Raw genomic sequence first — 21,133 nt, forward strand, 5'->3', positions numbered from 1 at the left:
AAATGAGGAAGTGGAGTGAGAAAGGAAAAGCAGAGTGACATCAGGACTCTCAGGAGGTGAGTCTGAAGAAAAGAGTACATAAGAAGACAAGGTGCAATCTGTGGTCTGGGAGATCCCTATGGTCCCCCAAGGTTCATGTCATCATATTTGCAGATCATTGTCTTGAGGTGATCTTTGTTAACATTGCCCCTAATGAACAGATTACAGTGGAATCACACAATGGAACATCATGTAGCCTTTAAAAATATAAGGTTGATCTATGTGACTTATGTGGAAAGATGTCAAACACACATTATTTAGTACAAAAGAACAAGTGAAGACTAAAACTGTATTGCAACATGATAAAATTTTAAAAACATCCATCCAATCACAGAAAAACTTCTAAAAGTGTGTACAACAACAGTGATTATCTCAGAAAGAGGCTGAGATTCTAGGGGAATTTCCCTAACTTCCTGTGTTCTTTCATTTTTTTAAGTGAGCGCCTTTTCACCTTTGTAATTGTGGGGTGGGAAGATGGGAAGAAGCTGTTTAATATAAAAAGACAACTGAGCAAATCACATATGAAAAGATATCTGATACAGTTATCAAAATTTCAGCTGATTTATATTATGTGTTCAAGAAGTTTCCTAATTTCTGATAACAGGAGTCGTGGAAAGAATGAAGGGTGATATGTGGTTCTCTCTTACTGAACCAACTAGACCGACTACCACTCGCAAAGAAGCTGTTTTGTTTCAGCCACGTCACATCATTAGCTCTAAATTCTACAACAACCCTCTGAGGCAGGTGGGCATTAGTAACTAACCCTGTCATATAGAAGAGGAAAATGGAGCTCAGAGTCTCTCAATCCAGATTGTGGAGCTAGGAATTCAAATCCAAGTGCACTTATCTGAAAACCCACGGTCTATGTAACATACCACCACTTTCCTCAGTGGTTCTGTAGGATTATCTTGCCTCCATATAAGGGTTTGCTCTGGCAACGCAAACTTATTTTGGATGACAAACATCCCACCTTTTACATTTTTCTGTAAGAATTTGGGTGAAAAAAATCATAATGAGTATCTTAAAGGTGAATGAATTTTTAAACTTCATAAAAAGTTCTGCCTAAACTGCTATGCCCTTAATTCTTAATGATCGAAATTTCCAGATGGCCAGCAAATCTCTTACAGGCAAAAATCTTTAGGCCAAAGAAAACCCTGGAAGAGAACTCAGAAAGGGGCAAATTATCAATTCTGGGTTAAAGGAACTAACAGAACTAGAGGAAGTGAGGCAAAGAGACAAATGAGAGAGCAAGCTATTTAATCTTACAGAGGATTCAGCAGTTACCAGCAGAGTAGTTTTCTCAACATCCAGAAAACTCAGCTAAAATAAACAGATCGAGTCAGGAAAATAAGACTACAGGGCTGAACTGGGCCCCTTGGATCACTTCCTCTAAGCCCCTGGTTTAAGGATAAAAAAAAAAAAAAGGCTCCTAACTGCAATACTTTGGTCACCTCATGCGACGAGTTGACTCACTGGAAAAGACTCTCATGCTGGGAAAGGTTGGGGGCGGGAGGAGAAGGGGACGACCGAGAATGAGATGGCTGGATGGCATCACCGACTCTGTGGACATGAGTTTGGGTGAACTCCGGGAGTTGGTGATGGACAGGGAGGCCTGGCGTGCTGTGATTCATGGGGTCGCGGAGAGTCGGACACGACTGAGCGACTGAACTGAACTGAAGAGGCATGACACCCTGCTGATGGCTCACTTCAGTGGGATGAGCTGCAGGTAGGCAAAGGGTGCATGTTCTTTGAACAGGGCATTTCTTCTTCAACAGTGGTTAGAGAAAGAGAAATGGAGGGCAGTCAAAATAGCAAATTCTAATGCACATGGGAAAGAGTATGATCTCAATGTCCAGAATATGTACTCCAAAGCACACATCAAGTGCCAAAATGATGCTGAGAGCAAAACTTGAGGAGGAAGTTCCTCCTGGCCGAAGCGCTTGTTCTACTGTGCTGGGCAGAGCTGCTAGAAGGATTGGCAGGCCCCCACACTCTAGTCATGGGCAAAGGCAGAGGACAGAGGTACTAAGTATTTTAAATGCCCTTACGATTCTGACATTCCATGAGTGATTTTTTTTTTAAACAAACAGGCAATTGTATCTCTATAAAAAATTAAGCTAATTGTTTTTTTTCTGGGTGCTGAGTTTTTACCCCAGCTTCAATACCTGCCTCTGTCTGGGGCCTTTCATTTGCCCCCACCTGTTCCCTCCTCCTACACCTCATCTCTGCAGACCTGTGATAGACCAGTAGTTTTCCAAGGTCATTCCCAAGAACTGGTATGCATTCATAACAACAAAGTTATCTCCAAAGCACACATCAAGTGCCAAGAAAAAGAAGGTCAACGTGGTGAGTCTCCCAGTAAGCCAAGTATGTTCAATTTTTAAATTGGAGATTATCTCCTACCAGACAATGGCATTTGTTTTTTAAAATGTGCTTCATTAGTCAAATAAAAATTGGCAGTCCTTCAAATGAAAAGGCTTCTGAGGGGGGAACTGGGGGTAAATGAGTCTGTGACATTCCAAAGACTGTAAACCACCTCGAGAGAAAGGACTCAGGCCTGGAGAGGTGGAGAGTGCGATAGGTCATTGGGAAGTTAAATAAAGATCTTCTGACTTGAAACCAGGGCTCGCTGTTCACTGACACCTCACCCTTAGCTTGTCACCACCAGATCCAATTCCCTTCGAATGGGCCCCCCAAGCTTACTCCACAAGAGCTCACCACTTTTGTCACTGAATGAACCAAAGGCAGTGGGAGGCAGAGTGGGCTGAGCTTCCCGGCCCACGCCTTCCCAAGAGGCCATGACTAGAAGGAGTTTGATAACTCAGCTTTCCTCCTTCATAAAGGGTGGTTTGTCCAGAATGCTTTTAGTCTGACAAAGGGGTACTTGAGCACGGTTTTCTGGCAAGCTGTGCATCCTTCTGGATATTTACAAGTCAAACGGAAGCCAGACAGGGCTCTGCCAATCCATGAATCCACAGCCAGTGGGCGGAAGGGCCATCACAGGCCAAGTAAATGCCATGTGCAATCTGAGCGCTGACTGTCACTTGCTCCCTTCTTACCTGCACATTCAGTCGCAGCTCAGAGGCCTCAGTGGGCACACTGTGTATGTAATAAAGGTTACTATATACATCTCTTTGCTGTGATATAGACTACTTTGAACCTACTGGGTATCCCTTTGCATTTATATTCTTAAAGCTGAAAATGGTCCCAGCATGTAGTGAAAGCAGAGGCAGTAAAGCAGCTGGGCTGAACGAAGAATGCCAGGGCCCTGTCCAGAGAGGGAGGGGAGAGCATAACGCCCCGGCACACAGGTGGACTTCTGGGGCTGGCTACAAGTCCACACGGCCAGCGGGCATTGTGACCCTCCTCCAGCCAAGACCCATCTGAAGGATGCTTGCTGCGCACCCAAATGTTCCCCCTCATCTCTCAAGTCACTCACTCTTCCTTGGGGCAGGCTGATGGCTGTGGGTGACTTGGGCAGGAGGGCACTGTTCGCTCTCTGTTTTAGAATAATTCACACTCCCAAATACCTTGCTCCTGGGAGGTTATGCAATGTTTATCATCGTCACCCCCACTTGGCTTTGTTTAACCTCCACCTGTGTCTCTAGAGTATTCACGAAGTTTTTCCTACTAGCACTGTGAATGTTTACTGCTTTCAAGCTTATTGGATGTCACGAGGTCAAAGTCGTCTGTGGCGCCCATCAAAGCACAAACCTAACAATGCAACAGACTGCCAGGCCAGGGTTGCCCTGTGAGGGGGCCAAGCTGGCGGAGGTGAGCACCTCAGTTTTGGTCTGGACTGAAGTTTCTAATGGTGAAGATCTGGCAGTGGAACCCTCTGTTGACATCTGGGATCAGAGTCGTAGAAGTGCTGAGAAGGACAAGGCCTTCCATCAGCCTGTCTTCTCTAAGATTGGCTGTGAGTCCTAAGAATCTCAGATGAGAGGTCGGAAACCAGGGGAAGAGGTAATGCACGGGGTATCCAGACAGAGAACCTTTTATGAGCCAAGGCTAAGTCCAGAAGTGCGGGGTGGAAACCAAAACTGGTCAGAGGGACTGACAAGGTTCAAGACCCACCGATTAGAAGTTCAATCTATTTCCCTTCCTTGGTATAAAGTGGTCGATCCTAACTACAATCTCTTTTCCTTTTGTCATCACACTTGAGAAATGCATATTGCTTCTCAAATTATCCTGATACGACTTGAAATTTAATCCTCACTGGTGTCCCCAGATGGGGCAGAGCTCTACACGTGCACACCCCACAGCCTCATGTGCAGGGTTGACAGTGACACAGCAGGTATCACATCTTCCTTTCCTCTGTGTGGGTCATGCTGGCCACTGTCCTGATCCCAAAGGTCATGTCTGAAGGTCACTGGTAAAGGGACACTGCCTGTCAGGGTGAGCTGGGGCTCTCGAATAAGCTTAGAGATGTGGCTTGCTCACACACAAGTTCAGCCAGGAGACCTTCTGGAACACTCCAAATGTCACTTACAGGGTTCTCTAAGGCAGGCAGGACACAGTATATGTTGTCCTATTAAACCCGAGAAATTGCTCAACGACCTGAAATGCTGCGAGACCCAGTAACTGGACTGGTAGCTCCAAAAGGGGAAATTAAAAATATGAAGGGAAAAAAAAAGAACAGAAAAATCAACAGCCCAAAGCTTGGGGATCTAACTCTTCCCTTAAGATCTGTCCAAGAAACCCAAAGAAATGGTTTCTTATGGTAAAAGGCAGAAATTTCAAGTAAGTTAAAATTTTCATCACTTGTTTACAGAGACTTGGGGTCACATTGACAAAAACTTTGTGTTACTGGTCACTATTAAACTGATTTAAACTGTATATAGTCTTCAGCTTTACCACACAAATTTCTAACAGCATTGATTAAATTTCATGTTTGGTGTCCTTTTATTTAATGTCCATTTAAACACTGGGTATTTGGAGAGTAACTAGTCTCAAATATAACACTGTTTGTGCATGAAAATTAAATGCAAATTATATATATATATTTTTTATAGGGCAAGGAGAAAGAGAATGAGTGTCTTCTCAAAGGTCGTGGCAACTTCCTTGGTCCATGTTTAGGTGAATAAGTTAAATATATTTAATTTTTGGTATCTAAATGCACCAGCTGCCAAAAGCTCTGAAACCATTTTCACACTACGTTTTATAAAGAATCCCAGGAAGCAAGATGAGCCATTCCAGGACCACAAGGCTGTACCCAACTGAGGGGACACTGTCCTTGGCCCAGCTGTTCCCAACTCACCAGCTGGCTTTCTCAACTGTGGTGCTGCTGACACTGGCGCCAGATTGGTCTTTGCTGTGGGGTTGCCCTGTGCATTGTGGAACATTTAACAGCATCCCTGGTCTCCACCCACTAGATGCCAGAAGCATCCCCACTCCCACCATTGTAACAAGCAAAAACGTCTCCAGACATTGCCAAATGTCCCCTGGGGAGAATGGCTGAGAACTGCTGATACAGACCAACTTCGTACACAGGAAAATTTGGGCTCTATGGGTCAGGGGAAACTAGGTTCAATTCAAATCCAAATCTGCTACTTACCAGCCAGTTAACCTTTCCCAAGTCACTTGACTTTCTTCAGTCCCTGTCCCTTCCTTGTAAAACAAGACATTACACCTCCCTCACAGGGCTGATGATGATGAAAAATATATAAAATATACCAAGTGTCTAGTAGGTATCCAGCGACTATTAACTCCTTTTCTCCTCTCCTTTGCTCACTCCCACTGCTATGAGTTCACCACTATAACCTCAGGATGACAGCAGAGGGAGATGAAGAGAGTGAGCATACGCTCTTCACTGCCCTGGAGGAATGATTCTAATACTAGCACATTATACACACAGCTATTTTACTTGGAAGAAACTATCACAAATTGTACCTCAAAGAAGAATCAAAAAGATTATAAAGGCATGTTCTACTATAAAAGATTCTGAGAAAGCACTCCTAGGCTTTCCAAACACTTTGTGATGATTCTATCACATACCTGTATTTGTGCCAATGCCCAAGTGGGCGCCAACTTAAGAGAACTGTGGGCCCACTGAAAAAATACAGGGGAAATCAGCTTTCTCAAGGGAACAGGGGATGGCGTCCATGTAAAGAGACCAAAGTGGGAAAAGTGTGATGAGATTTGAATAGAATGGAAAACAAGAATCAAAACAAAGAAGTCAAACAACTGAGGAGGAATGAGAAAGGCTTTTTTTTGAAGTCAATTAATTGCAACTCGATGGCTTAGTTCCCAGGCTGCTTCATACCCGGAGGCCTGTTGCTGTGTGCTTTAGTGGGAGAGGAACAGAAAATCTCCGCAGCATTGAAGTGTAACAAGAAATCCCACCATGCCATGGGAACTACAGTATACTGCATAATAAAAGTAAATGTTATGGCACTTGACTTCGTGGCCTATAATCTCCCATTCAATCGGAACAGAGATTCTTCCATCAGCAAGAAAAAACTGGACAATTTTCCTTTCTATTCATTCACAGGCCTGTTTGGAGCTCATCCATGTATTCCTATTATGTTACTTGAAATATGGCCACCCAGTTTGATACAAACAATATCTCAAACTGACATCAACCAGTCAGCTTTGGACCAACTGATTTCATTCTCAATTATCTTGGGCAGACAGATGCTGGTAGCTGCCCACACGAGATCTGAAAAAGTCATGTTGTCTAATTTAATATTATAATAATTTAAAATTATAGTTTTATTAAGAGGAAAACAGATTTATTGATAGCTACCAACGATGATTTCTAATGGGTTTTAAGGCTGTATTCTGTGATTTCACTGTGGCCCACATTTGGAAAACTTCAATTGTCTGAATCACTAACAAAACATTCTGGTACAGATAATTTCCTTCTTGATTCAAAGCAATGAACAGATGCTACAAAAGCAGATATACAAAAGCAGCCTGGAAGAGAGCCAGCCCCTTGGCAATGTCCTAATCTTGACAGACACACCTGCAAAGAACGTTTCTGGATTTGGACCTAAGACACTGCTTAAAATCCTCTCCTTCGTTGGCCCTGGTGATGCTGTAAGAGCCCACATTTCCCTTAGGTGTGGGCTTTGCACTAAGGTTTAGTCTTCAGTTCTAGGCCCTTCTTGTCTTTTCTCATGGTAAGGGTTTTACTTATTTTCCTGACTATCACTTTCAAGCAAACAACATGAAAAATAAGCATCTCTGCCTTTCAGCAGCTCATCAAGTGATTTTACATAATTCTGGAAGACAAGGTGAAGAAGTTGAGAGAGACAGTAGTAGTCTTTACAGAGAAAGCAAGTTGAAGCTCAGAGAGTTGGTATAAATTACAGAAGGTCACCGAGCTGGGAAGCAGCACAATCAACAGCACTCAAACCCAGGTCTGTAGGTGCCAAGCCCTACCTTCTCGTCTCCTGGAAGGTTCTTTTTTTTTATTATTTTAATTGGAGGCTAATTACTTTACATTATTGTGTTGGTTTTGCCATACATTGAAACGGAAGGTTCTAATCTCCACTGCAATCCCTGCCCACCTCTCTGGCCTCAGCCTCCACCTTCAATCCACATGGAGCACTGATGCGGGATGTCTGACCACCTCTCAATGTCAACATGCTTAAATCCATCATGTTTACCCCAAACCAGTTTCTCCTCTGGATATGTTTATTTCAATCCAAGTCACTCCCCCGCCTCAGTCAGTCCCCCAACCCTAAAAAACCTCAGAGCTAACAAATCAGTCTCTCCTCCTCCCCACTCCCAAATCTGTTCCCGAGGACCAGTGGTCATTCTCTCTCATTGCTGCTCCACAGCTACCCCCTTCTTTCCAATCCTCCTGTGAGCAGCTCGCCTCTGGTTCTCTCTCACTACCTCTCAGGTGAACCATCAACAAACCTGACTCCCTGACACCCATCTACCCGTCATCTGATGGGTTCCACAAAGCTCCACCAGTTATTATCTGAATTTTTAGACTCTATCATGTCACTTCAGTGTCAACCATCCATGGCTCCCACTGCCTATATAAAAAATGACAAATCCATCCCTCCCAAATTCAGAGCAGCCCTCAGTTCCATTTCTGGGTCAGCACTTGCTCTGTGCCAGGCTGGCCTAGGATCAGCATTCCCCATGTGACTTTCCTGCCTGCCTCTGCCTTGATCGAAGCAAATCTAACTTCCAGATCCAGGTCAGTCTGTCCCACTTTGCAGAGCTTGCCCTGACATCCTGGACACCACGGAACAGCTTCAACTCTGATCAGTATTACTTTCTACCACTCAGTTAGCATAGTCAGTGTGACACTTCCTATTTGCTGTCTTGGGGGCCACAACAGACCCAAAGCCCCTGGAAAGTGGGGCCTGGCATCTATTGAAACCTTGCACTTGAAGAGTAGGTACTCAAGTATTTAGTGGTTGTTGACAAGGCTGCCAATCATTATTTCTGGCAATGCAAATAATATACACATTAAATTATTAGCTTGAGGAATTAGTCTTCTGGGATTAATGTCTTCTTGGCAAAATGAGAGTGAACCAAACCTCAACATCTCTTTCTGGGCTCCCTGATCCATACACAGTATGAAAAGCTCTGTAGGCCAAGCTCCCTCCATCAACACCCCAGTATTTCTGAACTAGATCATCAGACTGAAAATCCTAGGATTCTTATTTTTTGTGACAGCCACCATAGCCATCTCCAGACCCAAAGGAAACAAGGCTTAAGGGCCAATGCCCTTCATAGCAGGGCACAGCCCTGTGCATCCTGGATGTGGGTAACACCTCCTTTCCTGGGGGCGCCCCACGGGACCCTCACTGCCACTTTGCCAATGGGCCAGCCGGCCTTAGCATGGGGCCCAAAGGCTGAACCATAGCAGTGAAACCAGGACTTAATCACGCTCATTCTGATGATTCCTTCTCGTTCACAGCCAATGGCTGCTTTGTTCTTTTCTGCCCTTTAACCAGGTCCAAAGCTGCAGCAGGCCAACGTTGCTATTATTGTTGCATCAGCCCAAGCTGTCAGACGCTCCTGGTCACACTTCCTGACCAGGCTTCTCAAAGGCTATGAGAGGATGTAAAAGAGTTTCTGAAACCAGGGCAAGTACTTGTGGTGTTTATGGTCATAACGTATCGTACTCCCAGGCTGTCATAAGACCGGACCAGACTGCAGGTCAGCAGTTGCAAAGATGCAACTCAATTAGTAGGTTCAGAATAAAACAGCACCCCAAAAAGAGTAACCCCAGGTGATGAGACTGCTCATGATAGGTGCCCCAGTACCTCTTACAAGGCTTGCTAACTGTCAGCCGTTTGTTTCTAAATTGAGCAGCCGATGCAAATCATGCTAGAACCTTCCACCTCAAATCAATCCCTGATAGTGGCTGCCAGAGCTTAGGGAAGGGAAGGGGGGCAGGAGGTGTGCTTAGTATTAATAGTTATAAAAAGGCCACACAAGGGATCCTAGCGGTGACAGAAATGTTCTGCATCTTGACTCTGGTGGTGGATATACAAATCTACACATGTGACCTAAGTGCAGAGAACTAAACACACACAAGCACTGCTACGGCTGAAGAGCGCAGAGGGCTGTATTAATGTCAATATCCTGCTGTGACCATGCACTCTAGTTTCATAAGATGTCACCACTGGAAGACACTGGGCAAAGGGTGTGTGGATCTCTCTTCATTGTTTCTTACAATTGTGTGTGAACCTCTATTTCAAAATAAAAAATTTCACTTGTAAAAGGCTAATTCCAAAATGTATACTTCTGGCCATGATGGGTACAAATAAACATGTAAAGATGAAAGAAATGTAGTCCCTGAACCCAGACTTCTTCAAAGGGCTATCACCCAAACAGTGGCCTCAACCAGCATGCACTTGACTGCCCCCCACCCACGCACACTGCCCCCCAAAGCCCTCGGACTTGTTTACCCACAGGCTCCAGCTACCTTCCCATTTGTCACATAGTCAGATCTTGACCTTGGGAAAACTCATGTTCCAAACTAAGTGGCAATTACTCTACCAAAGCTCATTTTTAACTCAAAGTCAAAACACTTAGTGCTGTGTCTAGAGTGAATTCTGCCACGTGGCATGTCCACCCATTCACCTTTTTACACTAAATACATAAATTGCTGGAAAATATGAATATAAATGCTAATACCCACTTCTCCAATCCATCATTTCTTTTCATTAGACCTCGCAAGGAATTTCTCCTAAGGTCGGGGAGAGTAAAGATCCCAGGCATTCTGTTTTAATGTGGAAACCATCCTCACGCTCCTTCTTTATAAAACTGCAATATCAAAACCGACCGAGGGCTGTTAGCTTCACATTTAAATGGTTGTGTTAGTTGACATCAGGCCGCTGGAAGGGGCAAACCGCGCTCTGAGGTTCCAAGTTTTGTAAAAAGAATGAAGAATGCTCTCCTTACTCACCAATGTCATTGCTGCGGTCTGAGAGGTCCTTGTCCAGCATGCCAGGTATCGAGCTGCCCACCAAGTCGATCTTGGCACCGTCACCCCTACATTAAAGACACAAGTCTTTTAATAATTGGCATGTGTCTTCATCATTTTGTCAGCTTTCTTGCACACAATTTAAGGGGTATGCTGCGCCTGGGGTGGGTCACACTGTTTCCTGTGAGGGGGCCAATGGGAGCCGACAAGCTGTCCAACCACGTGGCCCTTGGTGCAAACCAGCCGATACACTGAAAGCCCTCCTCTCCCGCACACATTTTCAAAGATGGCTATTTTAATAACGAGTGTTCAGCAAGGCACCTTCAGCCACAAATCCTCTTGCTGGCCCACAGGGTGCGACGCAGGGCCTGCTCCCGCCCCATGGCCAAATAAGCACCAGTGAATGATAACTGGGAGCTTCCCTTTTAAGGAGACAGGAATTTAGCCAGTGCTGTTTGTCAAAGGTCGGCTACTTTTAACCTTGAGAAAAAGGGTTTCTGGCCTGGAGCTGAGGCATCAGCCAGGCTGTTGACAGGCACAAGGTGTCAAGTTGAGATCTGGCAGCCTGATGGCTGGCGCTGCGGTGGGGGCCTGTAAAATGAGACAGCTGTTGGGTGGGTGCCCCCAGGCCCATCGGGACATGAGAGACTTCCCTCTGTATGTTGGCTAGGAGCAGCCTGTTGGGAGGATGGGGACAGGCCTCCAAGATGATGAGAGAAACAGGCCACTCATGCATGGGCAGAAGATTCCTCCAAGTCCCCCTAAAATGGGCAGTTCTGGGGACCCTTTCAGGGAGATGAGCCATGAACTAGATTATCCAAGGTCTGTGATGGCAAGTAAAACAGGCAGATCTTTGCTCTTAAAGCAAGAGACTTTTGTCACAGCCCCTGTGGTCACCATGTAGCCAAACTACACAAGTAACAGATTCACTCCAGGAGCATTTGTCAAATACCCACCACACTGATGGCTATTGAGTAATGAGAGATACTTGGTAATGAGAGGGCCAAGCCAGGTGGTACCCACTCTGGGGGGTGTTTCATGGTCTAAATGGGGGAAGGAGACACACAGAGAGCCCGGAGCACACATGGCATAGGCTGCGTAAGATACAGGGGTATCTCAGTCTTCGGGGAATCAAGAACTGGGTCAGGACAGATACCTGTGGGCAGGCCATAGGCACACAGAGAAGGTGGCCTTACAGTTGGGCCTTGGAGGAAAAGGGAGAAAGGACATGACAGAGCAAGGGCTCAAGGCATCTGGGAGGGTCCAGAGTGGCCAGGGAGTCTCAGGGCTGAAGTCTGAGGTCCCCAGAGAGCAGTGAAAGGACAAAGGTTGGCAAAGGTCAGTTGGCCAAAGTCAATGGTGCTGGGCTGAGTTTCACGGCTTGGTGTGTCCCAGGGGCAGTGGGGACAGAATAAAGCTGAAGCTGGCGACCCATGAACCTGGAGGTAAGAGGCAGACTTCTGGGCTCCTCACTCAAGGAGAGGTGATGGGGGTGGCATTCAGTGAGACAAGCATGTCCTCGTGACAGTGGAGAAGGTCCAGGAGAAAGAGGTCAGCTTTCCTCAGCTCCCAGATGAACAAGACTGACTCTCAACCTCAAGCATCCTTGCTAGAAGATGAGCAGACGTGGGAACTCCACGGAGCCAGGGCTGGGTTAGATGGCTTAGTCCTCACCAAGAGGAAAGACAACTTGAGGACTGTGTGAGAGCAGCAGGAGACTGCCTTGCCTCAACCCTCAAGGTTGTGGGACCCCTGGGCCGAGTTTCCATAGGTAACCCGCCCCCCCCCACCATCCCCTGGCTACTGAAGCCCAGGTTCCACAAGCACACTCGCCTGGACAGACGCCAAGCCAACTGGAGTGGCAGGATTGAGGACATTTATTTCAAAACGCTTTACTCGCAGGGCTCCTGCATCTGCTAATCTGAATGTGACCTTCTGAATGAAATGCTTTAGAAACGCATTTCTTACTCTTTGTAAGAAAGCACTTTCATTTTTAAAAATTCTTGAGGGTTCTTAATCTTGTTACTTGGTAGCTATGGAGCTGGAATCATTTGGGGCTGTCATCTTCCCGATTCACAGACTACACTCAAGTCGTGCTCACAGCCAGCCAACTCTGTCCTTTGGGAACACACCAAGGACTAAAACTTATGAGAACACATGTTCTGTCCAGGGAGAGACGTCACTCAGGCAAGGAAGGTCCAGTTAATTCCACTAGCCGTTTTTTCTTTTGGCCAAAGGGGAAGATGATTGGAGGTGACACTGCAGAGACCATCAGGGCACAGGTGGGGGTGATGGTGGTGCAGGTGGGGGGAGGAACTTTGCACATCAGTGAACCACGTGTATCTCAGAACAACTGAGCTGCTTCTGAACACATGGCTTATTCGTGCATTTTGGAAACTGTGAATCTTGTAGCTACCATTTCCCTCTTTGATTTGACACATGGAAGCTTCCAGTCCAACATGAGCCTCTCTCGAGGGGCGCTAGAGCACTCTATGTGCATTGCTGTGCTCATCTGATCTTGGGCTATATTACTTATCTGCCCTTATTTCCACTTCATTGTCACCCTTTTAACTATTTTATTCTTTCATATGCATTTTTGAAAGTTACCTCCAAGCCTTTTGGGACCAGGGCAGGGTAAAAAGAAGTAATTTTTCAGAATGGGGTATATATTCATAGCACTTGAAACATCCCTCTGGGGGTCTACGCTAAAGAGATAGTCTGAAATACCCAAATGGGTTCTCTGGATCAAGATGTTTCTCACAGCATTATCTGTAATATAGAAAAACTGAAAAGAACTGGAATTTTTCATAAATAGGGGAATAGCTGAAAAACTATGATATTTGATGGACTTTGATATAACCATTAAAATGATATGTATAAGTAGTTCATGACAACAGGGACAAATGCTTATGTTACAATGTCAACTAAAAAACACAAGTTAAAATTGACATACACCTTACTTCACAGGCACCCACATGCCCTTCTGATATATTAGGAAGAAGGATTTTTTTAAGGCTAGAAGAACATGTATTTACAATGGCTATTCCTGGGGAGTCTGATGGGTGATTTCTAGTACCAGTCCAGCACCTGGTACATGGCAGGAGCTCAAAAATACTCGTGGAATGAATGAACATTTGCCTTTTTTTCCTGAAATGGGAATGTATTATGTGTTTATAAGAATCACACTTTTCCCCAAAAGACATAAAGTTGTACGACATTCAGTATGATCACACCTATGTAAAAGCGATGGAAAACAAACCGAGTCATACATAGGAAAAAGATGGGCAAGAAACAGTTTGAAACGTTAATAGCAGTTGCCTCTGGGATAAGCCTATAGGTGAATTTTTCCTTCCTTTGAAAGTTCACTCTTTTTTTTTTTAAAGTTCACTTTCAATAAAAGAGATGCGTACAATTCAGGCAGCTTCTGTTCACTCCCATTTCTCCCCAATAGTATCATCCAGGCAAAAGACAAGACTGCATGGCCCCTACCTACAAACTCTCCTTTAAGGATCTCCCTGATCCAGGGGCCTCTGTGATCCCCTGTGACCACATCTGGAACTCACCTGGGAACCAGTTGTGGCGGGGGTGGGTGGGTAGCAGAGTTACAAAGCCTACACTGACAGGGCCAGGCTATGAGACGCGTCCACCCAAAGAAATAGGAAACAGCGCCTGTAAGTGACCCCTCCCCAGATTCTAAAGTGCCTGCCATATTCTGACAAGAAGGAGACTGGGACACCCCCATCTCTAAATGAGCTCTGATCCCTCATGCCAAGAGCAGACACAGGCTTTCAGCTGAAATTATCTTCTACACAGGGCCAGAAGCAAGCCTATTTTGAAAACACAGTAGGTGTAGTTTAAAAAAGGTTCTGATCCTTCCAAGTAGGGAAGCTGCAGCTGGTGTTTTGACAGTGTTCAGACTGTGGGTGTGGAAGCGTTTTACAATGTCTATTTGTAAATGCCTTTCACTGTATTTATAGATGCTTACAACAAAGCTAATGAATTTCAGTTCTGAAAAATAGCAGAATTTCTGAAATTCTCCGAAGCACATGTTTGGAGCGGCTGACACCCAATGAGGCTGCAGCCCTCCATGGTCCCTGTTCTCCTCCAGTCTACCCAACACATGGGTACCATTTTGGCAAAAAGGATGTTACTAAATTCAACAAAAGAGGAAAGAGCTCATCCTTTTGTAGTTTACTAGCTCCCGTAAGGATTTTTTTTTATGGTGAGTTTCTGTGCCCATGGCTGTTAAATAAAAGGAGAAAACAGAAGAAAGCAGGCATATCCCCACATAGCCGACAATGTTGGAATGTGACCCTCACTCAACTCTGATTTTTAAACCAAAATAATGTTATTTTTCTTGTATTTCTTCAGCGGATTTGATTATGGATACTTAAAACACGTGACTCGGATAGGCAACTAGCAACCAAAAGTCTCCATGCTTTGCTGGCCAGGGACCTGAAATCGCAGGGAATGGGCTGACCAGCCCAAGGACATCCGCCAGGAGTTAAGTGGAACCCACAATCCCGGAGAACTAACAGCAGTACCACATTTGACTGACTGCCTACCACGAACCAGGCATGAAGATGAGATCCTTCCATGTAAGATTCAATCACCCCAACTGTCCCTTGAAGAACCTCCTCTGTGTGGCAGACAGAGAGCTGCACCACCCAGAGCCCCATTCTGTGAAGTGGGTCGCCCCCCACTGCTAGGAGAGGTGCCGGCCCCTCCAAGGACCACCTCAGCTGCAGGGAGCCTCCTTCAGCCTTTCCAGGGCAGCCCACGCTCCACAGTATAAAAGTCTCAGCCATTTCAGAGGGGGTTTTGGGGGAGAATGGATACATGTATACATATGGCTGAGTTCCTTTGCTTTTCACCTGAAACTATAACACTGTTAGTTGGCTAGACCTTAAACAAAGTGATTCTGGTGTAAAAAATTAATTTAATAAAAGTCTCAGTCATTTTAGCTGAACATCAGACAAGTCATTTTAGTCCCAAAGCTCCATGGACTTGGCCGAAGCTTTGGTATGGCAGCATCACAGCTTTTCTCCCCCTGCCCAACATGGCTTCCTTCTCTCTCCCCACAGGCACTGACCCTTACACGTATCTTGCATTCCAAACACTGTCACAGAGGTTGCTTTTCAGAGAAGCCCACCTGGGTGGCCCTTCTTTTCATGATATAGAGCAGGAAACTCAGGCTCAGTGAGAGGAAGTCACTTGCTGACAAAAGGTTATAAAACTAGTAGAGTGGTGGCATCTGGATTTGAACCTACTAACTCTGCCTCTGGAGCCCAAGCTCTTGACCACTTCTCAGAGCTGCTTCACTCAGCCTGCTGGTCCTGGAGACCGCGTGGCAGGGTGGAAGCCTTACCGGCTGTGTCACTGCAGCTCACTGCCAGCTGGGGACATTGCCTCTGCTCCCCAAGTTAAAAAGCGCTAATAATAAACAAAAATCACATACCCGAACCCAGAGGGCCTGCTCTTCCCCTTCAGATCCGAGACGTGAGATGGGGCACATGAACAGTTGGAAATGTGGAAGACGCGCCATGCGCATCCCCTGAGAACATGAGCTCAGCCAAGGGCCTGGCCCAATTTAGCCCAAGTTGGGACAGTTAAGCCAAGACATGTGGCCTGGAAAAGATGCTGAAGTGCACAGGAGGCCGAGGCAAGCAAACAAGTACGATAAATAAATGAATGAATAGCAGCACTAACGGCAGCAGCTAAAATCCACCCGAAAGACCCCACAACCTTTCTAGAGGGGAGTGGGGATGAAATGAAACAGTGAGTCTACTTAATCCTACCAAGCGAAAGACTCCAAGTCCAGATGATGAATCTTTTTGTCAGTCTCCCCTCTGGACCCTCAGCAGGATCTATTACTATCATGTAAATGCTTAGGTTTTAACTGTCTAAAAATTGTAACGGGGGGAAAAAAAAAAAGCTGGGGAAGAAAGGAAAGAAAAAAGAAGCAGAAAATCCTCATTCCTGTTCTCAGAAAATCACTACGGGGCATTGATTTTCCCCCCAGTTTTCATCCTGCCTGGGCTGTTGTTCAGTTGCTAAATCATGTTCGACTCTTTGCAACCCCATGGACTGCAGCATGCCAGGCTTCCCTGTCCTTCACTGTCTCTCGGAGTTTACTCAAACTCATGTCCATTGAGTCAGTGATGGATCCTGCCTGGGAGTCTAGCCACTTACAGGGATGATGACAGATGGCAGATGGGAAGTTGCTAGAGAAACGACTGCAGATTCTCTCTCTTCTCTCTTGCTCCAACCCCGCAACCTTGTTTTATCAGCCCCTTCTGACGCAGAATCACCCTATCTTACTGCTCACCTCCTTCGTCTCGGTCCAACTACGCACTGAGGATGCGAGGTCAGAGGAAGTGAGTGCTCTCCCCTGCTTTCCAGGCTGCCTTATTATAACATCTCAGACTTAGGCTCTGATTATGAAAACTGAGTAGAGATTACCCAGCTCAAGCCCCCATTTTCTTATGGACAAGGGAGCTGTGCTCCAAGGCCAGGAGCTATGAGCCCGAGATCATGCAGTTAATTGGTGGCCACATTGAAACTAGATAGAAGCTTCCTGACACCCAGCCCTATCTTTGCCCACCACCCTTAGGGCAGTAATAATCAAAATGCACATGTTTGATGCTTCTAGAGCTATTTCTCTCATCAAAAAAGCAGTGATAATGGCCCTTCCTGGGCCCTTCCTGACTGGGGAGGTTGAATCTTCCCTTCAGAAAAGGATAAAATGGTGGCAGCAGCGAGGCCAGGGGTGCAGGAAGTGGGGACCAGAGTGGTTTTCCTGGCAGCTCTCCCCTCGCACCGTGTACCTATTTGGATGAGCACAGAGAGGCTCAGCTATTTATAGTTGGTGAAGACACTTTGGAAGATGATGGGACACTGCCTGCTCAATTCTGCCCCACATTTCTGTTCTCTGTGCAGACTCTGCAAGTGTGTGTGGAAACAGGTCTCTGTCCAGAGGCCATCCAGGGCATGACAAGCCCCATAGCCCCTGAGGCCAAAGAATGATGACACCCACAGCCCTCATCTGCAGACCCACAGCCAGGTATCTCAGAGGGGCAAGGGGCTTTTCAGATGCCTGGAGAAGGGGGTTCTCATCATCAAGCAACTCTGAGAAGAGTATGGGGGTGGGTGTCACTTGGAGGAAGAGTGTTCAAAGAAACAGCCCATGGGAAAAGCATTACATGAACCACGTAGTTCTGTGCCCATGCGGGGTGCCACTATTTGCTACTGATTCCTTGCCTGCCTCCGGCCATCACTGGCAGAAAAATCAATGTGGCTCAGTCTGGACTAAGGCTAAACCATCACTACTGCTGGATCTCGCTGCAGGGAATAAAATTCATTCTTTGTGAGGGTAGCAAGATGTATGGAGAAAGTTGTACGTACAAATGAAATGAGGCCAGCAAATACTGCACAGACATTTCTACATGATGACCAGGTGTTTCGCCAGTATCCTGTAGGATTCTTGTGCTCCATACATCACCTGCCCTCCCTCGGGCCCCAGCCTTCCCTCTGCTTCCACTCCCTGGAGACCCCTTGTTGTGTGGTCTTGAGGGTGTCCGTATTTCCCCATTCCCTCAGGGCTACCAAGTCTGATCTGCTTATCACCATATGGTAACCCCTCTCCCAGTAAGGTTACCCACTGAGCTCTCTCAGCGAGGAAAAAAGACAGACTGAGGGCCTCACAAGTACCTGGGAGGGGGTGGAAATGGAGACTCAGGAGGTGGCTACCGTGCCCAAAGCCACAGGGTAAAGAAGCAGAGGGGTGAGCTTCTGACCCTGGTGGGCCTGGCTCCAAAGCCCAGTAAGCAATGGGTGAGCAGGAAGAAGGCCTGGTTACCAGAGTTCACTACCACCCAGAAGAAGGCCTGGTCAAGGGGAGGCCCTTGATACATTTCTGAAATGAATGAATGACACACACACTCCTCTCTTATCACTGAGTTCATATCTAGCACCCATTTTTCATCTTTTCCCCATAGCTGAGTTTCTCACAAGACAAGTCTACATATGCTTGGTTGCCTATCTGTTATTTCTTCAACTCAACCCGAGTTTGTCTCTCACTCCCAACTATTGTACAGAATCAGCTTGACTGGGATCACTAAGGGCCAGCTAGTGACCAAAGACCATGAGCGCCTTTCAGTCTCCCTGGCTCTCACTTTGGTGGCAGTTTTCATAGTGGGGGTGGCAAACCAGTGGCAGCAGCAGCCCCAGGAGCTTGCTAGAAATACAAATTCTCAGGCCTGAACCCAGATCTCCTAAATTAGAAGCTTGGGGAGCAGCGACCTGTGTTTTAACAAGCCTGCAGGTGATGGAGACACACGTTCAAGTGTGAGACCCAGTGGCCAGTAGCCAGTCCACCCTCCCTTCTCCCAGCTTCCATGGCCACACCGCCCACCCACCCTTTCCCACGGCTCTTCATCCTTCCTCCACCCTGGAAGTAACAATTTTCCTCACAGAGGTCTGTACCCACTCCTCCTCTTCTCTGTAATCTCCTGGAGTGATTATAGCCATTTCACGCCTCTAACTACCATCTACGAGCCAGTGACATCTACCTCTGTAATTTCTAGCCAAGATCTCTCCTGAATTCTCCAAAGACATATCTTGGTCCTGACTTGTAGAGAAGAAGGGAAACACTCAAGCATAACATGCCATATCCCTAGGAATCTCTGAAAAGATGTTTAGAATACTCAAGTAATCCAAACTCAAAATGGTGGCCTGACCACCTGGGTGCACATTCTATATGCCTGCTTAGGGAATGTTTGGGTACACTCTGCCTAGCTTTCTTTCCCTCTTTTTTAAAAAATTAAATGATTGATTCAGTTCAGTCGCTCAGTCTTGTCCGACTCTCCACGACCCCATGAATCACAGCACGCCAGGCCTCCCTGTCCATCACCAACTCCCGGAGTTCACTCAAACTCGTGTCCACAGAGTCGGTGATGCCATCCAGCCATCTCATTCTCTGTCATCCCCTTCTCCTCCCGCCCCCAACCTTTCCCAGCATCAGAGTCTTTTCCAGTGAGTCAACTCGTCGCATGAGGTGGCCAAAGTATTGCAGTTTCAGCTTTAGCATCAGTCTTTCCAATGAACACCCAGGATTGATCTCCTTTAGAATGGACTGGTTGGATCTCCTTGCAGTCTAAGGGACTCTCAAGAGTCTTCTCCAGCACCACAGTTCAAAAGCATTGATTCTTCGGTGATCAGCTTTCTTCACAGTCCAACTCTCACATCCATACATGACCACGGGAAAAACCATTGCCTTGACTAGACGGACCTTGGTTGGCAAAGTAATGTCTCTGCTTTTTAGCTTAGAGCTAATAAGAGCAAAGGTCTTTTTTTTTTTAATGCTTTCTTTTGGTGGGCACGGGGACCACACAAGTCATAGAACCACTAGACCAGCTTACTTTGGGCTAATTTGTATCCAGAGGGGCTTGACGCAGCCTGGGATGCCTGCATAAATCTAAAGAAAAATTAATTTGTGTGGGCAAGTTGGTCTCTAGAGAGACATCTGCCCTTCCCTAAGCACTTAGTTGATATTTGGCATATAAATGTTTAGTTAAGCTTTGCCTCATGCTAAAATGTCTCAGGACTCAACAGTCACTAATCTCCCAGGGTTTCTCTGATATTCAGGGTTCCCGCTTATTTTGAGGAAAAAATGTACAACTCCATGGTCCATCACACCTGATCCCTCTTCCAGGAGACTCCACGTAGCCTTCAGCCTTTCATGGGAAGGGTACCTGGTGTGTTTAAGACCTAAAGGAATAGACTATTTCCAAGAAGCACAGGTCTGGGAAACCCTAGGCCTCATGCCCGCAGCCTGGTGTCCAAGACCCAACTGCCAGTCTTCCCACTGAGATTCCTCCTCTGACACAGGCTTCCACATCTGAAGCCAGGGGACAGTGCCTACTGAGGTGCTTGAGCCACAGTAACCAACTCCATCCACCTAAAACCTCTTGACTTAATGGCCTGCTTGCTACCACTCTGACTACTGAAACTTTCTCATGACTGACTGTCATCAACTCCCAGAATGCACTGACATCCACCTGGGAGGATACTGGCTTTGAGAACATCAGCCTCATCTCACTTCAGCTCTTGCCATCTTCCTGAGCCTGTGACAGCCATGTGAGCGATCCATTCCCCCCACCCTTCCCCTGGTCCCTTCAGCACTTACAACCTTCATTCACTCTCAGTCACCCACATTCAGGGCCCTTCTCTCTGTGGATATGTCCATCTTCAGACCCATTCCGCCTCTGAAGTTGTGAACACCAATCTCCTCTTTCTGACCAGCATCTCTAGTACCTCTGACCATCAACTTTCCCCACTTCCAGCTACCACTCCATCCCTGCTCACCTCACCGACTCTTGCTTCTTTTGGCTTCACTTCCTTTTCCTCCATCCCAGAGCCCCTGTCACTCAAGTTCCAACCCCCCAGACCCCAGCCCCTTTGCTGCCCCAGACAAGCAGCATAGCTCCCTGGCAATGTGGACTAAAGGTCTTGCTCCCACTTGCCTGTTCTTTGGGAAGAAAATGAAGGGTTATTACAACTTGGGGTGTCCGTGTTTGGGAAGATTAACAAAGCTGTTCTGGTCTATCCAGCCCGCATTACCTCTTTCCCTCTGGGGTTTCTTTTCTTTTGAAGGCACACACCTGCTCTGCTGCTCAGGTTTCTGGCTCACTG

The 21,133-nt window shown here is 46.4% G+C and overlaps 1 protein-coding gene across 3 annotated transcripts in view; it reads right to left on the bottom strand.

Moving 5' to 3' along the window:
* SH3KBP1 (SH3 domain containing kinase binding protein 1) overlaps positions 1 to 21,133 on the bottom strand; it is a 342,133-nt gene that overhangs the window by 24,054 nt on the left and 296,946 nt on the right. For all 3 annotated transcript variants that reach the window (XM_055438217.2, XM_055438216.2, XM_055438219.2), the window contains one exon: positions 10,424 to 10,509. In XM_055438217.2, coding sequence (XP_055294192.1) covers positions 10,424 to 10,509 — 86 coding nt within the window. The remainder of the gene's footprint in view (positions 1 to 10,423; positions 10,510 to 21,133) is intronic.

This window comes from Moschus berezovskii, chromosome X (assembly GCF_049115385.1).
Source record: "Moschus berezovskii isolate FMDL1 chromosome X, NW_MosBer_1.0, whole genome shotgun sequence".
Lineage (NCBI taxonomy): Eukaryota > Metazoa > Chordata > Mammalia > Artiodactyla > Moschidae > Moschus > Moschus berezovskii.